The sequence below is a fragment of the Limanda limanda genome, chromosome 7 (genome assembly GCF_963576545.1).
Source record: "Limanda limanda chromosome 7, fLimLim1.1, whole genome shotgun sequence".
In the NCBI taxonomy this organism is placed as follows: Eukaryota; Metazoa; Chordata; class Actinopteri; order Pleuronectiformes; family Pleuronectidae; genus Limanda; species Limanda limanda.
This window is the reverse complement of record NC_083642.1, coordinates 2,717,715-2,737,336: the sequence shown is the minus strand read 5'-3', so window position 1 is coordinate 2,737,336 and position 19,622 is coordinate 2,717,715. Positions and strand designations below refer to the sequence as shown.

At 46.3% G+C, this 19,622-nt stretch overlaps 1 protein-coding gene across 1 annotated transcript in view; it reads left to right on the top strand.

Annotated features, from left to right (window-relative positions):
• Positions 1-10,983: 10,983 nt before the first annotated feature.
• Positions 10,984-19,622, top strand: part of LOC133004594 (protein NLRC3-like) — a 45,116-nt gene continuing 36,477 nt past the window's right edge. Inside the window, exon 1 of the mRNA XM_061074063.1 lies at positions 10,984-11,101. Coding sequence (XP_060930046.1) covers positions 11,058-11,101 — 44 coding nt within the window. The 5' untranslated portion in view covers positions 10,984-11,057. The remainder of the gene's footprint in view (positions 11,102-19,622) is intronic.

Here is a 19,622-nt window from a genome sequence, read left to right as displayed (position 1 = left end):
TCAAATTACAGGTTAATATTCAGTTTCCCGTCTTCCCCAAGGGTGCATAGAATCCCCGCAACAGCCCATATGTGGCTAAATGTCATCAAATTGTCCATCATTTTGTAGTAGGCATGTTCTACTTTGAGTCTGGCTTTCAGAAATCCAACCAGCATTGGCGCCGGATGCACGCTACCAGTGTCCAGTGCTTGGTTCCTCCGTGTCAGCCAAATGGCTAGCTTTGCAGAACCAGAGACAAAGTTTACCAGGTTGTGTACAGCTTTTTCCTTTACAGAATATTTCGGACCATAAATGAACAAACCAAATGAAAATACCTCTCCCAGGCCCTGAAACCACCCTTTCAACACATTAAAGAGTGCTTCCAGCCGTGGACACTGAACAAATAAATGTTCCAGTGTTTCAGCTTGGGAGCAGAACGTACACCCCTCCCCCAGCTCCCGATCAAGGTGCGCTCTGTATCTGTTTGTAGCTATCGCCCCGTGCACTACCCTCCACTGGAGGTCTGCTGTCCGTTTTTTCAATGGGCAGCTTGTACAGGGACCGCCAGCTGCCTTTCGGAGAAGCCTCTGGCTCCAACAGCCCAGTCCACCTCGACTCTCTCATCCCTTCCAGAGAGTGCAAATTGCGAACCTTTACACAGGTCTGGTAGACAGACTTTTTTTTATCCACAGTCTGAAAGATGTCCAGGTGAGAAGTTGGGAAGGACACCAGCTGACCACGCCTCTCCTGCCACTCCCCTACCGCTGGGCTAATGAATAAGGAGGGGAAACTGTATTCCGAGTCATCACTCCACTGGTCACACAGAGCATTGTTCCTTGCAAAGACTCTCATGGTTTGCGGCAGGGCGGCACAGATCTCCTCCAACACTTTGTTTATCAGTCTGGTAGACTTGATATTGCTGCTCTCTCTCAGGGTTTCCACCGATGTTGCTGTCATCTTTATCAGATGGCCCAGTTTGGTGCATCCAGCTCGTCTGAGACTGGCAGACTGCAGTGTTTCCGACCTCATAAAGTCATTGAAGAACAGCGGTTCATCAAACAGCCACAAACCAGGTGTTTCATTGTTTTCTCGTCTGACACGAAAAATCTGCCATGCATCTATCACCGATTTGTAAAACGGGGTCAGCCCGGTGAGATCCATGTCCTCCGATCTTAATAGGAAGAGATGTTTGTCGTAGCCTAATCTTCCAGCTCTCCTCAGCAGCAGACGTGCCGCATCAACCCACCTCGGGCCACAGTTGTAAAGTAGTCTTTGTGCTGCCCGAAGTCAAAAAGCGGCAATTTTAGACTTGATGTCCACCAGTCCCTGTCCTCCTTCAACCACCGGCAGATAGAGGACTGCTGCCCGAACCCAGTGTTTACCAGACCAGAAGAAATCCAGTATGGCTCTTTGTAGCTCCTCAAGTAGTCCTCTTGGTGGCGTCAGTGCCGTGAGCTTGTGCCAGAGAGTCGAGACAACTAAACTGCCGGCAACCAAAGCTCCTCCCCTATAGGACAGCTGGGGTATCAACCATTTCCACTTAGACAACCGAGCACACACCTTCTCCTTCACTCCCTCCCAGTTTTTTGTTAGAAACCCGTCGCTGCCCAAAAATACACCCAAAACTCTTAACCCCTCCTTCCCCCACTCAAGACCACCAGGCAGACCTGGTATTGCTTGACCTCTCCACTGTCCCACCAACAAAGCCTCACTCTTTTCCCAGTTCACCCGTGCAGAGGAAGCCTTACCATACAGTGAAAGTGCTTCTTGTAAAGTAGATAAATCTTGTTGATTAGAGACCAACACATTTACATCATCTGCATAAGCCGAGACTATGAGGGAATACTCAGGATCTGGGAAACCAGGCAGCGAGAGACGACTGATCTTACCCCTCAACCTGCAAAGCAAGGGCTCGATGGCCAGACTGTATAGCTGCCCAGAGATTGGACAGCCTTGTCTTATCCCCCGCTGTACATGGATTGGTCGACTCAGCCCTGTCCCCATCTTTATCATGCATTGTGCACCATTGTATAATAGGCTGAGCCATGCAAGAAACCCATCCCCTAAACCAAAAGCTCTTAATGCGGCAAATAAATAAGAGTGATCTACCCTATCAAAAGCTTTCTCTTGATCTAACGAAACAATTCCACAGTCAAACTCATATTTTTTACATACATCAATAACATCTCTTATTAGAAAAATATTGTCCATGATTGTCCGATCTGGTATAAGTGAGCAGAATGTTCTTTAAATATCAGAAGTAAATGTACAAAATGAGTTTTACTGTTACTTCTGCCAAGGAGCTGATGACTCGTGTTTTTGTTTTGAGGATAATTCAGTGATTTAATGAAATATTACAGGACTGTGAGTGAACTGGTGCAGATCCAAATAAAGATCCACATCTAGTGAATTTAAAAATCTGTTAATCTGAATAATTCTTCCACCTCTGATGAGTTTCTCCTGTGTTCATGTTTTATATACTTTTAACCAGATGAACATCCGTCCTGCAGGACACACGTTATTCAACACATCCACTGTGTTCACACCTGGAAACACCGGAGAACTTCAACGTATGATCAGAGACAAGAAAAATAAGAAATCAGCAAAGTGCAGGATCTTTATTTGATATAATGTGAAGTGCTGCGGCACAAAATGGCAGCAGAGCGATAAATCCATAAGGCTTCTTCTGAACTAAACCAAACTGCTGAGTGTCTCCATCGTTCACGAGGAGAAACACCTGCAGATGATAAACCATAGAGTTTATAAATAGATGAACCAGTTTCATGTCCTTAACGTTCACCGACAATCCGCTTGTGTTCGTAAAACTCACTTCCACCTACAGAAAAATACAAAATAAAACAGCAGTGTGCAAATCCATCGACTCTGACCCGAGAAGCCGGGACCTTCGACCTTTGACCCCTGAGTGTGACCTGCGATCAGGGGAGGACGTGGTGAACAGCAGGAAGTGCTACACAATTCAGAAACCTTCAAAAATAAGAAACTAAAATAAGGAATAACTGGATTTTACTGCAATAATTCTAATATTTAAACTCTTATTATTATCTTTAAACTCTAATCGTATTTCTATTCAATATACCAAATAATAATAGAAGTATGATATGTACTTTATATTACATCTGGGTGTACAACAGTACTTATTCAAAACATCAATCTCTGTTAAACCCACAGTGACCCTGTGTGTTCTACAGATCAGGCTCTCAGGCGCCGCAGGTTTCCCCCCCGATGTGATGTCACACGTCTGAGACACCTGAACCAGGTCCGAGGCCGGGTCAGGTGATCTGCCGCCTGGTGGTGGTTGTTCAACGGTGCAGAAGACACTAAAGATCCTGTGACTCTGCCATGTGTGAGGACTCCTCAGATCTCCAGGGTTATGTCTCCCTCTAGGGGCCGGAGTGTTCCTGTGAAGCCTGATGATTTGAGTCCTGATGATTTGAGTCCTGATGATTTGAGTCCTGATGATTTGAGTCCTGATGATTCGAGTCCTGATGATTTGAGTCCTCGCCGCCGTGGAAGCGCCGGTGGTCGGATTCTGCAACGACTCTGCAGCTTCTTTGGCTTCGCAAAAAAGTTGAGTCTCAAGGTTTCAAGTCAGCAGATTAGAGAGCGTCTCCTTCCCTTGTACATACAGGTCCATGCTGCACAAGTGTGTGTGTGTGTGTCAGTGTGTGTGTGTGTGTGTGTGTGTCAGTGTGTTTGTATGGGGGGAGGAGTCTTGTGATGCCCAGTGAACCTGAGATCCTGCCTTGGAGTGCCGTCTGGCCTCCATGATGGAGAAGGCCTCCTGCTCCTCGCTCATCTCCTTCAGCCTCTTCTCCTCCAGGAAGGAGACCAGCGAGTCCCTCATGTCCACCACCTCGATCATCTGCTGCAGGACCCGCTCCTCCTCCACCTCCTGCTCCTGCGTCTTGTCTGCCGGACAAACACAAGGACACACACTTTGAAGCAGCTATGACCAACATATTTATAATATTAGATGTAAAAACAATACGAAGGGTGTCTCCTGAATCTGTAGCTCCCCTGGTCCCCTCAGCTTTATCAGCTCCACATGTGTTTGTATTTGTTTGTCTGTTATTTAGCAGGATTACTGACAATCAAAAGCTCTCTTCAACAGTCGTTAACAACTCGTGTTTTCATGAGCGCACAGAAAAACCACACACACCATTCAGCTCCATGAACTTCCTGAGCTCCAGCTCCAACATGCTCTGCTTGTCCTCCAGCTCCAGCTGTCGAGACCTGGGAGAGAAACACAAACATCGGCCGAGTCACGACAACGTGGCGACAGAAGCAAGTCATCGCAAAAGGATGAGCAGCGACTCCAGTCTGAACACACAACACAGAACAGACAACACAGTGTGTCCTGAGGCGGAAGTCTGATGTTATGGACGCTCTTGCAGCCGTGCCACTTCTACCACGCACACAAAAGCCGTGTTGTGTTCCCCAGTGTTGACGAGACAGGAGTTGACTGTGCAGCAACTGTTTACAAGTGAGTCACTCACGCCACCATGAGGTCAGACTCCTCAGAAACCAGCGCGTTCTTCTCGTGGACGAGTTGGATCCAATGCTCGATCATGTCGGGGGAGCCGCTGCTGCCTGGAGGAGGAGGAAACACACAGTTCTGTCTTCAGTGTGTTTAACAGAAGCCAAAGTGCTTTCATACATGTGACTGAAATGATGCAGGAGGCTTTAAAATGTGACACAGCTTCTATAAACTACAGTAGTTGATGTCTTCTGGCTGAAGGAAACACAACTTCTGGTTAAAATCTGTTTAAACTGTTCGGCTCATAAAAGAAAACGTTTTAAAAGTCCTTTAAAAAGAAATAAACAAGGCCCTTTATCATATGAGGAATTAGAAATCCTGAATGTTTGGTTACGTGTGGTTCTTACTGGCCTCTCCTCTCAGAGTTACAGCACGTCTGTATAAATATGCAACATGTATGATATGTTGTACATGTATGTGTGTGAATGTAAACACATGTGCACGGTCACAACTTGATAGCAAATGTAAAAATGTGAGAATAAAGTATTCTCAAATAAAAATGTTTACTGCAGCTCGTTCATCATCACCGAAGGAAAAACTTTAAATTCTCCTGTTGATTCAAAGAACCTCAGCTCGTTAAATTTTAAGATTTCTGGAACAAAATCATCATCATCTTGAATCTGAGTGAGATTTACTTACGAGCCCAACTCGTCCATGATGTCAAACACGTCCTGGATGTTCTCGGTGTTCTTCTTCCACACGTAGTCGCCCTCCTGACGGCCCATGTCTGCTGGCAGCGGGGGGGTTTCTTTCAGACGCGAGGAGAGAGAGAGAGAAAGGCACAAAAATGATTCTGGATAATAATCCTGCAGTTTAATATCCAGACATCATCAGGGACAAAAAATCCTCAGGGATTACGGACGAGTCGTGAGACAGCAGGCGTCTCCAGGAGGACGCAGCAGGTCTTTGTTGGAGCTCTAATCTGATCTGGACCTGACTCACAGGAGGGGGGGGGGGGCAGCGTCAGGCTCTGAAAACACTGGACGACTCTGCTGGGCATGAACACGGGGGGGAGCAAGAATAAAATCTGTGCATTGGAATTTCTCTGCTCTGCCTGGTCCAAAATATTAAAGATTAAAAGTTCAGCAGTAATAATAACACAGAGTTCTGATGTGTTATAGTTATATAATGAGCTGGTGCAGTTTGAGGACACTTATCTAATGACTGATCCCACAGAGCAGCAGGTACCCAGGAGGATTAGCACACTTTAAAACAAACAGGTTATCCACTCCAGTTTCCTGCCTTCTTTTCTCTTATATAATGGATTAGTGACTCTTCACATGGAGGCCTGACCTTGTCACGGCTCTCTGCTGGAGGAGGAGGAGGAGGAGGAGGAGGAGGAGGAGGAGGAGGAGGAGGAGGAGGAGGAGGAGGAGGAGGAGGAGGAGGAGGAGGAGAAGGAGGAGGAGGAGGAGGAGGAGGAGCAGAGACTCGTACCTGCAACAGGTCGAGCAGGAGAAAAACCTGAACTGCCAGAGAGCGGAGGCACTTGTTGAGCATTAAAGCAAAAGTCATGAAATCTGTGGATAACAACTGGAGGGAAAAGCTGTTGTTGTTTCTGCTCCTGCATGAATCCACATGTAAACAATGTAAAACATGATATCTACATATTAAAGCCTGATTCTAACTCAGTCTCTCTCCACTCACTGATGAGCTCTGATGTCTCTGATGCTCTCACATCATCACAGAGGATCAACCACATTCTCATGGAGATTAAAGCACAAACAACACGATGCAGCGTCACAACCTGAGGCACTGATCCAGATTTCAATGCAGAGACTTTAACAGTAACTCCTCCTGCTCTTCAACAGGTCGCGCACGAGAAAAACCTGAACCGAGGCACTTGTTGAGCATTAAAGCAAAAGTCATGAAATCTGTGGATAACAGATGGAGGGAAAAGCTCTTGTTGTGCTGTTCCTGCATGAATCCACATCTACATATTAAAGCCTGGTTCTAACTCAGTCTCTCTCCACTCACTGATGAGCTCTGATACTCTCACATCCTCACATGCGATGGAGCAGAGGATCAACTACATTCTCATGGAGATTAAAGCACAAACAACACGATGCAGCGTCACAACCTGAGGCACTGATCCAGATTTCAATGCAGAGACTTTAACAGTAACTCGCCTGTTCTTCACCCCCCTCATATCTACAGGTAAATGCACAGAGGATAATGTATAATAATAAAAACAACACCTCTCGTGCCACAAGTCGGCTGCAGCATCAGATTTCACTCTGCGGCAAAAACCTTTGGCTGGTCAGAGATTCAGCTCAGACTGGAAACCACTCAGCCAACGTCTCTGAACACAAGCAGGAATCACAACATTCTCCTCAGAATACAAATGAAGCAGCTCTGGTGCTCGGCACGAATAAAAGAAAAAAACACACAAATCCTCAAAAAGATGCAACTCTGCAAACGGTTTCTAATTCCTCCAGATACAGGTGGTTCCTCTGAGGGAGCAGATGCTGGTTCCCTGATGGGATGGGATGGATGTGCTGGGACTCACCTGGACTCTGTGCACTGCTGCAGGAGCTCGGCTTCTCTGACTCTCCTGCGCAAAGCTCGTCCTGGTCTGCACGGATTAATGCGTCTGGGACTCGACTAACACCTGTGGTCAGGTCGGAGCTTACATCCATGGAGAGGAGAGGCGATGGGGGGGGTGGACACTCTCACAGGTGGAGAGGATCCAGCTCAGGCTGCTGGTCACATGAGTTTGTGGCACTGACAGAAATAAACGCTGTTTTTCTATAAAATTCGCCGCTGATTGGACAGATGCATTGTCCACGTGTTTTGTGTTTAGTTGTTTTTCTTTTGTTCACCTATTTGCTGTTGTGTTGTCGCATCAGAGTCACTGTACATCACACAGGTGTTTAACACCAACGCAAGAAACTGCTTGAAGATTTGTAGAATTCGATAATGGCAGAAAACAAAATGGATAAAATTGTTCATCACGGTCTATTAAATTGGGATATGATTATTGGGATTCACACAGAATCAGTTGAGAAACTCTTAAAAGATCAAATAACCTGACGCACAACTTTCCTTCAACTTCTGTAAATGGACTGAACTGCGTCTGTATTGAAACACAAACACACTCTGTCAATTTATTTTTTGTGAACAAACAGAAAAACAAAACCTCCTCGATGGAGTTAAGAAAGTAGCAACAACACGACGTAATAATATTCCACTACAAGGTGAATAATTCATAAGTGATGTTACTGACGCTTCCACTCACTCCTTCTTCAGCTCCTCCCCCATCAGAGCTGCCTGGAGGAACATATACATATACAGTATATCTATATACTGCAGAAATACATATATACATACATTCCCAGAATTCTCTACAGCAGCATCACAGTTGATCTGTGCGACTTAATAACTTTCCATCAGGAAGAAAAGAGACGACAAGAAAACACAGGAAGAAACAGGATTGTGTTAGTTTCAGTTTGGTCAGAAGTAAAAGGTCAGAGGTTACGAGTCAGGACTGACATCAGTGATGGCCTTCTTTGCTTTCTCATCAGAGCTGCGTCTCTCCTGTATGGCCTCCTCCACCTCTCCTGTCAGCACAGACAGGTCGGCCTCCATCTTCTTCTTGTGGTTCATCAGACCTGAGTTCTACAAGGAACAGGAAGCCGACATGGAATCAGTCACCGATCGATCTGTGAGTTAATCAGAGAGTTTATCGACGATCAGCCGGTTCCCAATGAATCTCACCTGTGTGTAGAGCACGTTCACTCTCTCTACGACCTCCAGAGCGGGTTGCTCCTTTAAGGCCGACTGGTTTCTACCTTGGCTCTGGACAGCTGCTCCACGTTGGAGGCCAGGTCATCGGCCTCCAGTCTGAACTCCGTCTTCTCCTTCTCCAGTTTCTGTTTGCTTCTCTGCAGATTGTCGATCTGCCGAGTTCCGCCAGCGTGTCCGAGTTCCCTGGACTCATTGGCACACATTGATGAGAATTAAACATATTTCCTCAAGTACGACTTCTTAGGACTTTAAGTATGTTGTTCTGGACACCTCATAGAAATGATCTATGCTGAAAAATACACAATCACAAATACAATGAGCACGAGACAACTTGTGTAGGAGGAAGAAGTCCGGATCTTTTCTGAATTTGTAGATTTCATTTGTATTAGTCTCATGTTTATTAGATATTAAAAAGTGAAAACATAATCACAAGAGTTTAGAACAGAATGTCTGATCACACGTGGTTCCTCTGCTCCATGTTGATATGAGACGTTTGTGGTTTGTCTCTGTGAAGCTGTCACTTCAGTTTAATCCTCACTGTTGGCTCGGTGACGTCTTCCCGCTGGTTGTTGCTCGTGCTGACGTCACACAGCAGGAACCTTCTCACGTGTCTCCTGAGGAGCTGGCTCGCAGTCCGGAGACCAGGGGCTGACGAAGCAGGATCTGGGCAGTGACGTAGGAGGGGAAGCGTCTGGTGGAGTAGTTCTGGGGCAGCAGGTGGAGCAGACATTGTTCAAACATGACTCTCACATAAACAATCATGCAAACCCAATAATATCCATCTCAAACACACACCTACACGTGTACAGGTCCTGAAGGTCTCTTCACACTGACTCAATCTGGTGAATCAAATGACACCTGCTTGATGGAGGAGACAAGAAGTCATTACTGCTGCAGAACAAATCCTGTTGTTAGATATGATCTGCACGTGCATTTAAAAAGGGTTCCAGCATTATAGACAACGTGATAATAACACACTGCTCTGATACAGTGGGATAACATTAACAACTGCCCCCCCCCCCACACACAACGGTCAAATGATGCATCACAATGCAGCTGTATTTCTCTAGATCTATAAACCAACACTGTGACTGGACGTGTTTGACTCCAGAGTTTCTGAGGCTCATTTAAACATCATGATGAATCACATTGTACGGCTCAGTCCCAGGAGACGCTCCCAGTCAGGACTCAGTGTGAAAGATCTGGATTCAGGATCCCACACCGTCCATTAGGAACTAAATACATGTTCCTAAGTTTATTATCAATATCATAACCATCACAATAAAACCTGAACTATGAACCAATTCATCTTCATGGGTATGAACTGGACTTTGAACTGGTTTCAAGAGTGAACTGGTTCCACAGGGAGGAGGAGCCTGAGAACAGGGAGGAGGAGGAGCCTGAGAACAGGGAGCGGTCAGACTCCATTTTCACCTGGACGAGCAGAAGGAAGGACAGTGAGCAGGTGAGTGTGAACACAACTTTCTGAAAGTGTGACTGTCTCACTCTCACACCTGCTGTTAACATCCGTCTGCTGATCACATGACTCTAAGTTTGTCAGTTCACACCTGGTGACAGACGTCATGTGATCGGATCCCAGAGACAGATGTGAACAGCAGGTCTGGATCAAAGAGCCTTCAAAGGACTAATTAACAGAGTTAACTCACAGTTTCACTTTTTATCTTCATCTGTTCAGCAAGTGTTTAATAACACAACGTGTTTTCACAATCATACGTTACAGCAGTGGTCACCAACCAGTGGAGAGTCTTCACTGTGGATCCCAGTAAAGCTCTGGACTCACTGGCTGAGGCGTGAGGGACATCGACCTGCAGAGCCAGGTACACACACACACACACACACACACACACACACACACACACACACACACACACACACACACACACACACACTAATAGAACTGAGTGGAGATACAGAGTGCTGCTTCAAGCTGCTGACTGATGTGCTCTCAGTGTTACTGTCTATAAAGTTCTGTAATTCATTTCCAGCCTTTATGACGTGAACATGATACTAGATGTTGAGTTTCCTTCTCTTAGTGGCCGGGGGTTGAAGGACACATGAACTTTTACAAGCTTGTATTCATTAACTTTAATGTAGTTGATTGGTTTGAGTGTAGATTAGGAAATGCTCAAGTTGCAAAAATACTTTGTTATGCAACGTTTGTTTATGGCTATCCATGGTGGATTCAAAAAGATATGACATGAAAAGGAACTTTATAATTGTACTTGTACACTAGTATACCTCCACACCCTTATTGACTGGTACCCTAAAACATATATTCATATGATTCATTTAATAATGTACTCTAATAATGTACTAATGGCTGAATAAATCAGAGAGAGAGAGAGAGAGAGAGAGAGAGAGAGAGACTCTTGTCCTTCCTGAGGTTTCTGATGTGATCAATGTATTTCCTTGTATATAAGAAGTACTGTGTACTCAAATAAAAATACCAGTACTACAAACTATGAAGCCCTTATCTATTTCACAATAAAAACATTTAAAAATAAATGAATTGATTCAGTCAACAGAAACGCTGGAGTGCTTTTATTTGGAAATGGGTCGGCTACAGAAAGTGTTTAAATATTTGTGTTTGTGACGTTTTCAACAGATAAAGATTGAAACTGGTCTAAAGATCATTTCACTGTGTTCTGCTGTAAACTGAGCGCAGAACCAGAAGGAAATAGACCAGACCTTGAATATATAGAAGAGCAGCGCGGCCTGAACCACAACTGAGCCGCAGCCGGCCCGGTGCAACATGGGCGCGGACAATTCAAAGCAAGTTGGACCCTCACACAAAAAGTAAGAGACCTGCTACAAACATGTGAAGCTCCAAACTGAATCCTCACAGAATGAACCAGTGAATGATGTGTTCTGAATAAAAACATGTTTGTGTTTGCAGAGGTCAGGACCACAGACTGAGAGAAGGGTCTCCAGGGTCCAGCTGTGTGTCTCTGAAGAGTGACTGGTCCATGGAACCTCCTCTACACTTCAGTAAAGAACCTGGACCCTCACACACAGAGTAAGAGACTGTTTCTACTGTGACCTGCTCTGAAGAGGATCTAGTTTCCTCTAGTGTGGCCCCTGCATTAGGACACAGCTTCATTGAAGTTGGTGACTAATCTCTCAGAATCACTCAAAGAGCTCAGACCTCCACCAAGAACCAACACGCTCCTTATGAAACCACCTTGAAATCCACTAGAGACTGATTTGGATTTGGATCTGCACCAAATTCCACACACTGGTTAACATCGGTCCTCTGAACATGTCTATGAAAGAGGAACCCCCCCCCCGGTTTGGTCCACAGACCACACCCTTCCACAAGTTTACTGGTAATCTGTTGTTTTTTATAATCCCACTAACGAACCAACCAACACACAAACATACTGGGTGAAAACAAAACCTCCTTGACAGAAGTAATGACAACCTGTGACTGTGACATGTGAGTGATCAGGAAATGTCTTCACAGGGAGAGGAAGAGGAGTCATGTTTCTGAGGAGGAGCAGTCGTCCTGCTGTGCTTCGTGTCAGGACGTCCTGAAGGATCCAGTCTCCACCAGCTGTGGACACTGGTTCTGCAGACAGTGCATCACCTCATACTGGGACCAGTCTGGTTCTTCAGGAGACTCCTCCTGTCCCCAGTGTGGACAAAGATCCAGAACAGGAAATGGAGCTCAGACAGCCGGTCAGAGCAGCACTGTACATGTGTCTGCTGATGTCTTCACTTCTGACATCAGCACATGTGGTTTTATTTTGTTCCTTCATACAGCATCAACATTTAACATCGTTAGAAAAGCACAAAGTTAAAAAGCTTTTATTTTCTGTAGTTTTTCTGTATCTGATGAAAACAATCAGCAGATTCTCAGATTCTCTGTCTCTGACATTGTTTCTTGTCTCTAAGCAGATCGTGGTCTACAGGAGGTTTCAAGAAAACATAAGCTCAGTCTGAGGAGGAGATGTGAACATGTGACTGAAGGAAGTGATGAAACAGGAAGTAGAACCCTCCTCAACAGGATCTACACTGAGCTCTACATCACAGAGGGACAGAGTGAAGAGGTTAATACTCAACATGAGGTGAGGCAGCTTGAGACGGCTTCCAAGATGAAGATCCTCCACGACACTCCCATCAGGTGCCACGACATCTTCAAAGCCTCCACTGACCAGCAGAGCAGCATCAGAGTCGTCCTGACCAACGGCGTCGCTGGCGTTGGAAAAACCTTCTCGGTGCAGAAGTTCACTCTGGACTGGGCAGAGGGTTTAGAGAACCAGGATTTGGGTCTGCTGACTGTGCTTTCGTTCAGGGAGCTGAACCTGGTGAAGGACCAGCAGCACAGTCTCCTCACGCTGCTCCGTGTTTTCCATCCAGCGTTACAGAAGCTCACGGCAGAGACGCTCGCTGTCTGTAAACCTTTGTTCATCTTTGACGGCCTGGATGAAAGCAGACCTTCTCTGGACTTCAACCACAGGGAGCTTGTGTCTGAGGTCACACAGAGGTCATCAGTCAACGTGCTGCTGACAAACCTCATCCGGGGGAATCTGCTTCCCTCGGCTCTCGTCTGGATAACCTCCAGACCTGCGGCGGCCAATCAGATCCCTCCTGCATGTGTTGACAGGGTCACAGAAGTACGAGGCTTCACTGACGCCCAGAAGGAGGAGTACTTCAGGAGGAGATTCAGTAATAAAAAGCTGTGCAGTAGAATCATCTCACACATCAAGACGTCCAGGAGCCTCCACATCATGTGTCAAATCCCAGTCTTCTGCTGGATCAGTGCTACAGTTCTGGAGCACATGTTGACCACAGACCAGAGAGGAGAGCTGCCCAAGACCCTGACTGACCTGTACTCACACTTCCTGCTGGTTCAGACAAAGAGGAAGAACAACAAGTACGGTGAGGGACATGAGACGAGTCCACAGCAGCTGACGGAGGCTGACAGGGACGTTCTCCTGAAGCTGGGGAGGCTGGCACTTAAACATCTGGAGTCAGGAAACATCATGTTCTACCAAGAAGACCTGGAGCGGTGTGGTCTTAATGTCACAGAGGCCTCGGTGTACTCAGGAGTTTGTACTGAGATCTTCAGAAGAGAGTGTGTGATCTTCCAGAAATCAGTCTACTGCTTTGTTCATCTGAGCGTTCAGGAGTTTCTGGCTGCAGTCTACATGTTCCACTGTTACACCAAGAGGAACACAGAAGAACTCAACAACTTCTTGGGAACATATGGGGACACAGACAGTACCTTCTCCCTGGATGACCTCCTGAAGAGCACCATGGAGAAATCCCTCCGGAGTACAAATGGTCATCTGGACCTGTTTGTTCGCTTCCTTCACGGCCTCAGTCTGGAGTCCAACCAGAGGGTCTTAGGAGGTCTTCTGGGTCGGACAGAGAACAATCCTAATATCATCCAGAGAATCTTAGGAGGCCTGCTGGGTCGGACAGAGAACAATCCAAGAATCATCCAGAGAGTCATCAACAACCTGAAGGAGATGGAGAGTAAAAACATTTCTCCTGACAGAAGCATCAACATCTTCCACTGTCTGACTGAGATGAACGACCACTCAGTTCATCAGCAGATGAAACAGTTCCTGACGTCAGAGAACAGATCAGAGGAGGAACTCTCTGAGATCCACTGCTCAGCTCTGGCCTACATGCTGCAGATGTCAGAGGAGGTTCTGGATGAGTTGGACCTGAAGAAGTTCAACACATCAGAACAGGGTCGACTGAGACTGATCCCAGCTGTGAGGAACTGCAGGAAGGCTCGGTGAGTGTGTGTGTGTGTGTGGGGGGGTGTGTGTGGGAGGGGGGGGGTTTGTTTGTGTGTGTGCGTGTATGTGTGTGTGTGTGTGTGTGTGGGGGGGGGTGAGTGACTGTGTGTCTGTTGTGTGTGTGGGTGGGGTGTGTGTGTGTGTTGGGGGGTGTGGGGGGGAGGGGGTGTGTGTGTGGGGGGGTGTGTGGGTGGGGGTGTGTGGGGGGGAGGGTGTGTGTGTGTGTGTGGTGGGGGAGGGTTTGTGTGTGTGTGTGGGGTGGGGGGGAGGGGGGGTGAGTGAGTGTGTGTCTGTTGTGTGTGTGTGGGGGTGTGTGTGGGTGGGGGTATGTGTGTGGGGGGGAGGGTGTTTGTGAGGTGGGGGGGAGGGGGGGTGAGTGAGTGTGTGTCTGTTGTGTGTGTGTGGGGGTGTGTGTGTGGGTGGGGGTGGGGGTGTGTGGGGGGGTGGGGGGGGTGGGGGGGAGGGTGTTTGTGTTTGGGGGTGTGTGTGGGTGGGGGTGTGTGGGTGGGGGAGTGTGTGGGTGGGGGGGAGGGTGTGTGCAGGGGGGGTGAGTGGGTGTGTGTGGGGTGGGGGGGGAGGGGGGGTGAGTGAGTGTGTGTCTGTTGTGTGTGTGTGGGGGGGTGTGTGTGGGTGGGGGTGTGTGTGTGTGGGGGGTGGGGGTGGTTGTGGGGGGAGGGTGTTTGTGTGTGGGGGGAGGGGGTGTGTGGGGGGTGGGAGGGGGTGTGTGTGTGAGTGAGTGTGTGTCTGTTGTGTGTGTTTGTGGGGGGGGTGCATGTCCAGGTTCCATGTTGACTTCACAATAATATGAGGTCACTGTGACCATGAACATGTTCTGTGACCTTGACCTTTGACCTCTGACCTCCTGAATCTCATGAGTTCCTCTGTAAGTCTGAATGAAGCTTGAACCAAATCTGAAAGATTCTCTTGAGGAGTTTTTAACAAAGAGGGGATTTACCAGGGTGAGGGTCACATGATCACGTTTTGTATGAATGTTGTGTTTTCTGATTTAATTCTCACAGATTTGTTATTTTCTTTAATTACAGACTCGGTGGTTGTCTTCTCTCAGAGACTCACTGTGAAGTCGTGGCCTCAGCTCTGAAGTCAGACCCCTCACATCTGAGAGAACTGGATCTGAGTCTCAACCACCTGCAGGATTCAGGAGTGAAGCTGCTGTGTTCTGGACTGGAAAGTCCAAACTGTCGACTGGAGACTCTGAGGTCCTTAAATCCTTCTTCACTTTTCAGACTTTCTTTCTTATTGGGTCATTATTTATTTAACTTGTCTCAGTTCTGCTCTGCTCACTGTCCCTCAGTCATCTGTCCCTCACCCAGCCTGTCAGTCACGTCCACCTCATCAACTCCATTCACCTGCACTCACCTGCTCCTGATCACTGAGGAAGTGTCAGTAAATAACATGTGGACTGAGGCCGAGCACTCGTCCTCCTCAGGTTTTCAAAATAAGACACATTCTTATTGAAACACGTTGGACAGTTGATAAGTATAGACACAAACAGGAAGTGACATCAGGAGCCGTCCCTACTTTAAACAGTGTTTAATTACACAAACCTGCTCAGTGACCAACACACAGAGAAGAAGCTGATGAATGAAACAATGGTCCAACATGTCTGATCTGATATTTATCTTCAGGTCACAGACTGGACTGAGGTCAGCAGCATGTTGAGAGTCTGTGTTGACATGATGACGATCCACAACAACACGAGGACACATTCTAATATTCATATTTCTTTATCCAGGTTGAATCACTGCAGTCTGACAGAGATCAGCTGTTCTTCTCTGGCTTCAGCTCTGAGGTCAAACCCCTCTCATCTGAGAGAACTGGATCTGAGTAACAACTCCCTACAGGACTCAGCAGTGAAGGAGCTGCTTGATCTACAGCAGAGTCCAACCTGTCGACTGGAGACTCTGAGGTCAGTAGATGGGTGGAGTCAGTCCACGCTGCTTTCATCAGTATTTTACTAAACACAGTCAGTATCACAGATCCAGGGTCTGTGCTACCAAGCAGGATTTGTGGTTATCAGGTTCACTTCAGGTTTAGTTTTTTCAATCCTTCGAAGCTCGTCCACTTCTTAACGAGGTGAATCACCATGGTAACTTCTGATGAACGGCTCACCTGCTCCAGGTTAAGTTGGAGATCAACCCGTATAGAAGCTCCGCCCACTGACCACAGTGACTCTCCACTGTTGTGTGGTGCACACTCTCCTTAAAGGGACGGATAAGGGAAGTTTAAATCAACGTCTGGTTGGTTCAGTTGATCTCTAACTCACCCAGAACATCTCAATGTCTCCAGACTCATCCTGTCCCCAAAACACCAGATGACCTCAGTCAGCTTCCTGGAGACAGGTCCATGTGTGTGTCCTCAGAGACAGTGAGACAGTGTGTGTCCTCAGAGTCAGTGAGACAGTGTGTGTCCTCAGAGACAGTGTGTGTCCTCAGAGACAGTGAGACAGTGTGTGTCCTCAGAGACAGTGAGACAGTGTGTGTCCTCAGAGACAGTGTGTGTCCTCAGAGACAGTGAGACAGTGTGTGTCCTCAGAGACAGTGAGACAGTGTGTGTCCTCAGAGACAGTGAGTCAGTGTGTGTCCTCAGAGACAGTGTGCGTCCTCAGAGACAGTGAGACAGTGTATGTCCTCAGAGACAGTGAGACAGTGTGTGTCCTCAGAGACAGTGAGTCAGTGTGTGTCCTCAGAGACAGTGAGTCAGTGTGTGTCCTCAGAGACAGTGAGACAGTGTGTGTCCTCAGAGACAGTGAGACAGTGTGTGTCCTCAGAGACAGTGAGACAGTGTGTGTCCTCAGAGACAGTGAGTCAGTGTGTGTCCTCAGAGACAGTGAGACAGTGTGTGTCCTCAGAGACAGTGTGTGTCCTCAGAGACTGTGAGACAGTGTGTGTCCTCAGAGACAGTGAGACAGTGTTTGTCCTCAGAGACAGTGTGTGTCCTCAGAGACTGTGAGACAGTGTGTGTCCTCAGAGACAGTGAGACAGTGTGTGTCCTCAGAGACAGTGAGTCAGTGTGTGTCCTCAGAGACAGTGAGACTGTGTGTGTCCTCAGAGACAGTGTGTGTCCTCAGAGACTGTGAGACAGTGTGTGTCCTCAGAGACAGTGAGACAGTGTGTGTCCTCAGAGACAGTGAGACAGTGTGTGTCCTCAGAGACAGTGTGTGTCCTCAGAGACTGTGAGACAGTGTGTGTCCTCAGAGACAGTGAGACAGTGTGTGTCCTCAGAGACAGTGAGTCAGTGTGTGTCCTCAGAGACAGTGTTTGTCCTCAGAGACAGTGAGACAGTGTATGTCCTCAGAGACAGTGAGACAGTGTGTGTCCTCAGAGACAGTGAGTCAGTGTGTGTCCTCAGAGACAGTGTGTGTCCTCAGAGACAGTGAGACAGTGTGTGTCCTCAGAGACAGTGAGTCAGTGTGTGTCCTCAGAGACAATGAGACAGTGTGTGTCCTCAGAGACAGTGTGTGTCCTCAGAGACAGTGAGACAGTGTGTGTCCTCAGAGACAGTGAGTCAGTGTGTGTCCTCAGAGACAATGAGACAGTGTGTGTCCTCAGAGACAGTGAGACACTGTGTGTCCTCAGAGACAGTGAGTCAGTGTGTGTCCTCAGAGACAGACAGATAGATAGATAGATAGATAGATAGATAGATAGATAGATAGATAGATAGATAGATAGATAGATAGATAGATAGATAGATAGATAGATAGATAGATAGATAGATAGATAGATAGATAGATAGATAGATAGATAGATAGATAGATAGATAGATAGATAGATAGATAGATAGATAGATAGATAGATAGATAGATAGATAGATAGATAGATAGATAGATAGATAGATAGATTACTTTATTCATCCCCGAAGGAAAATTAAGTCGTCATAGCAGCCGGTATATTTGAATACAATAAAATACAATAGAATAAAATTAAAAAATATTGAGGTAGAAAGAATAAAAAACAGAAGCACAAGATAAAATAAAATAGGTAGATAAGGTGCAGTGGCAAGATGATGGTAAAAGTACTGATGATATGATGGTAATGGTATTGTTAGACAGTATATAAGAATAGTACAGTATATAGTATATAATATAACAAAATATATATCTATATGATAGTAATTATACCAATATAAAAGCAGTATATGGTAATAATGGCAGCAACAGTATATATAATAATAATAGTAATGGTGATATAATAATAGTAATTAAACATGTACACATGTATAAATATGTGTATATAGACTTATGTAAACAAGAATATACAGAGAGTATGATATGATATATAGTAGAAGTTTGAATATGAATATAAGTATTTGACTATACAATAGGTAATATAATATACTATGAGTCTAAGAATATGTAGACAGAGTTTGCAAAAGACAATATTATTGTATAAAATGATATATAATATCAATATGGTTTATATGAACACATATCACATATGATGTGAAGTAAGTGTATATGGAGCGGTTGTACAGGTCCAGAGTGCAAGGAGACAGGTTTAGTGCAGTTCTGTGATGGTGGCTCTGACAGAGGGGGAGGAGTTGAACAGTCTTATTGCAGTTGGGAGGAACGACTTCCTGTATCGTTCCTTAGAGCAGCGGGGGGGTTGAATGAGTCTGTGGCTGAAGCTGCTCCTTACAGTGTGTGTCCTCAGAGACAGTGTGTGTCCTCAGAGACAGTGTGTGTCCTCAGAGACAGTGAGTCATTGTGTGTCCTCAGAGACAGTGTGTGTCCTCAGAGACAGTGAGTCAGTGTGTGTCCTCAGAGACAGTGTGTGTCCTCAGAGACAGTGAGTCAGTGTGTGTCCTCAGAGACAGTGTGTGTCCTCAGAGACAGTGTGTGTCCTCAGAGACAGTGAGACAGTGGGTGTGTGGGGGGAAGGTGTGTGTGTGTGTGGGGGGGTGGGGGGGGTGTGAGTGAGTGTGTGTCTGTTGTGTGTGTGTGGGTGGGTTTGTGTGTGTGTGTGTGTATGTGTGTGTGTGGGGGGGAGGGTGTGTGTGTGTGTGAGTGAGTGTGTGTTTGTTGTGTGTGTGTGTGGGGGGGGGGTGCATGTCCAGGTTCCATGTTGACTTCACAACAATATGAGGTCACTGTGACCATGAACATGTTCTGTGACCTTTGACCTCTGACCTCCTGAATCTCATGAGTTCCTCTGTTAGTCTGAATGAACATGTTGTGTGACCTTGACCTTTGACCTCTGACCTGAATCTCATGAGTTCCTCTGTTAGTCTGAATGAACATGTTGTGTGACCTTGACCTTTAACCTCTGACCTCCTGAATCTCATGAGTTCCTCTGTTAGTCTGAATGAACATGTTCTGTGACCTTGACCTTTGACCTCTGACCACCTGAATCTCATGAGTTCCTCTGTTAGTCTGAATGAAGCTTGAACCAAATCTGAAAGGATTCTCTTGAGGAGTTTTTAACAAAGAGGGGATTTACCAGGGTGAGGGTCACATGATCACGTTTTGTATGAATGTTGTGTTTTCTGATTTAATTCTCACAGATTTGTTATTTTCTTTAATTACAGACTCGGTTATTGTCAACTCT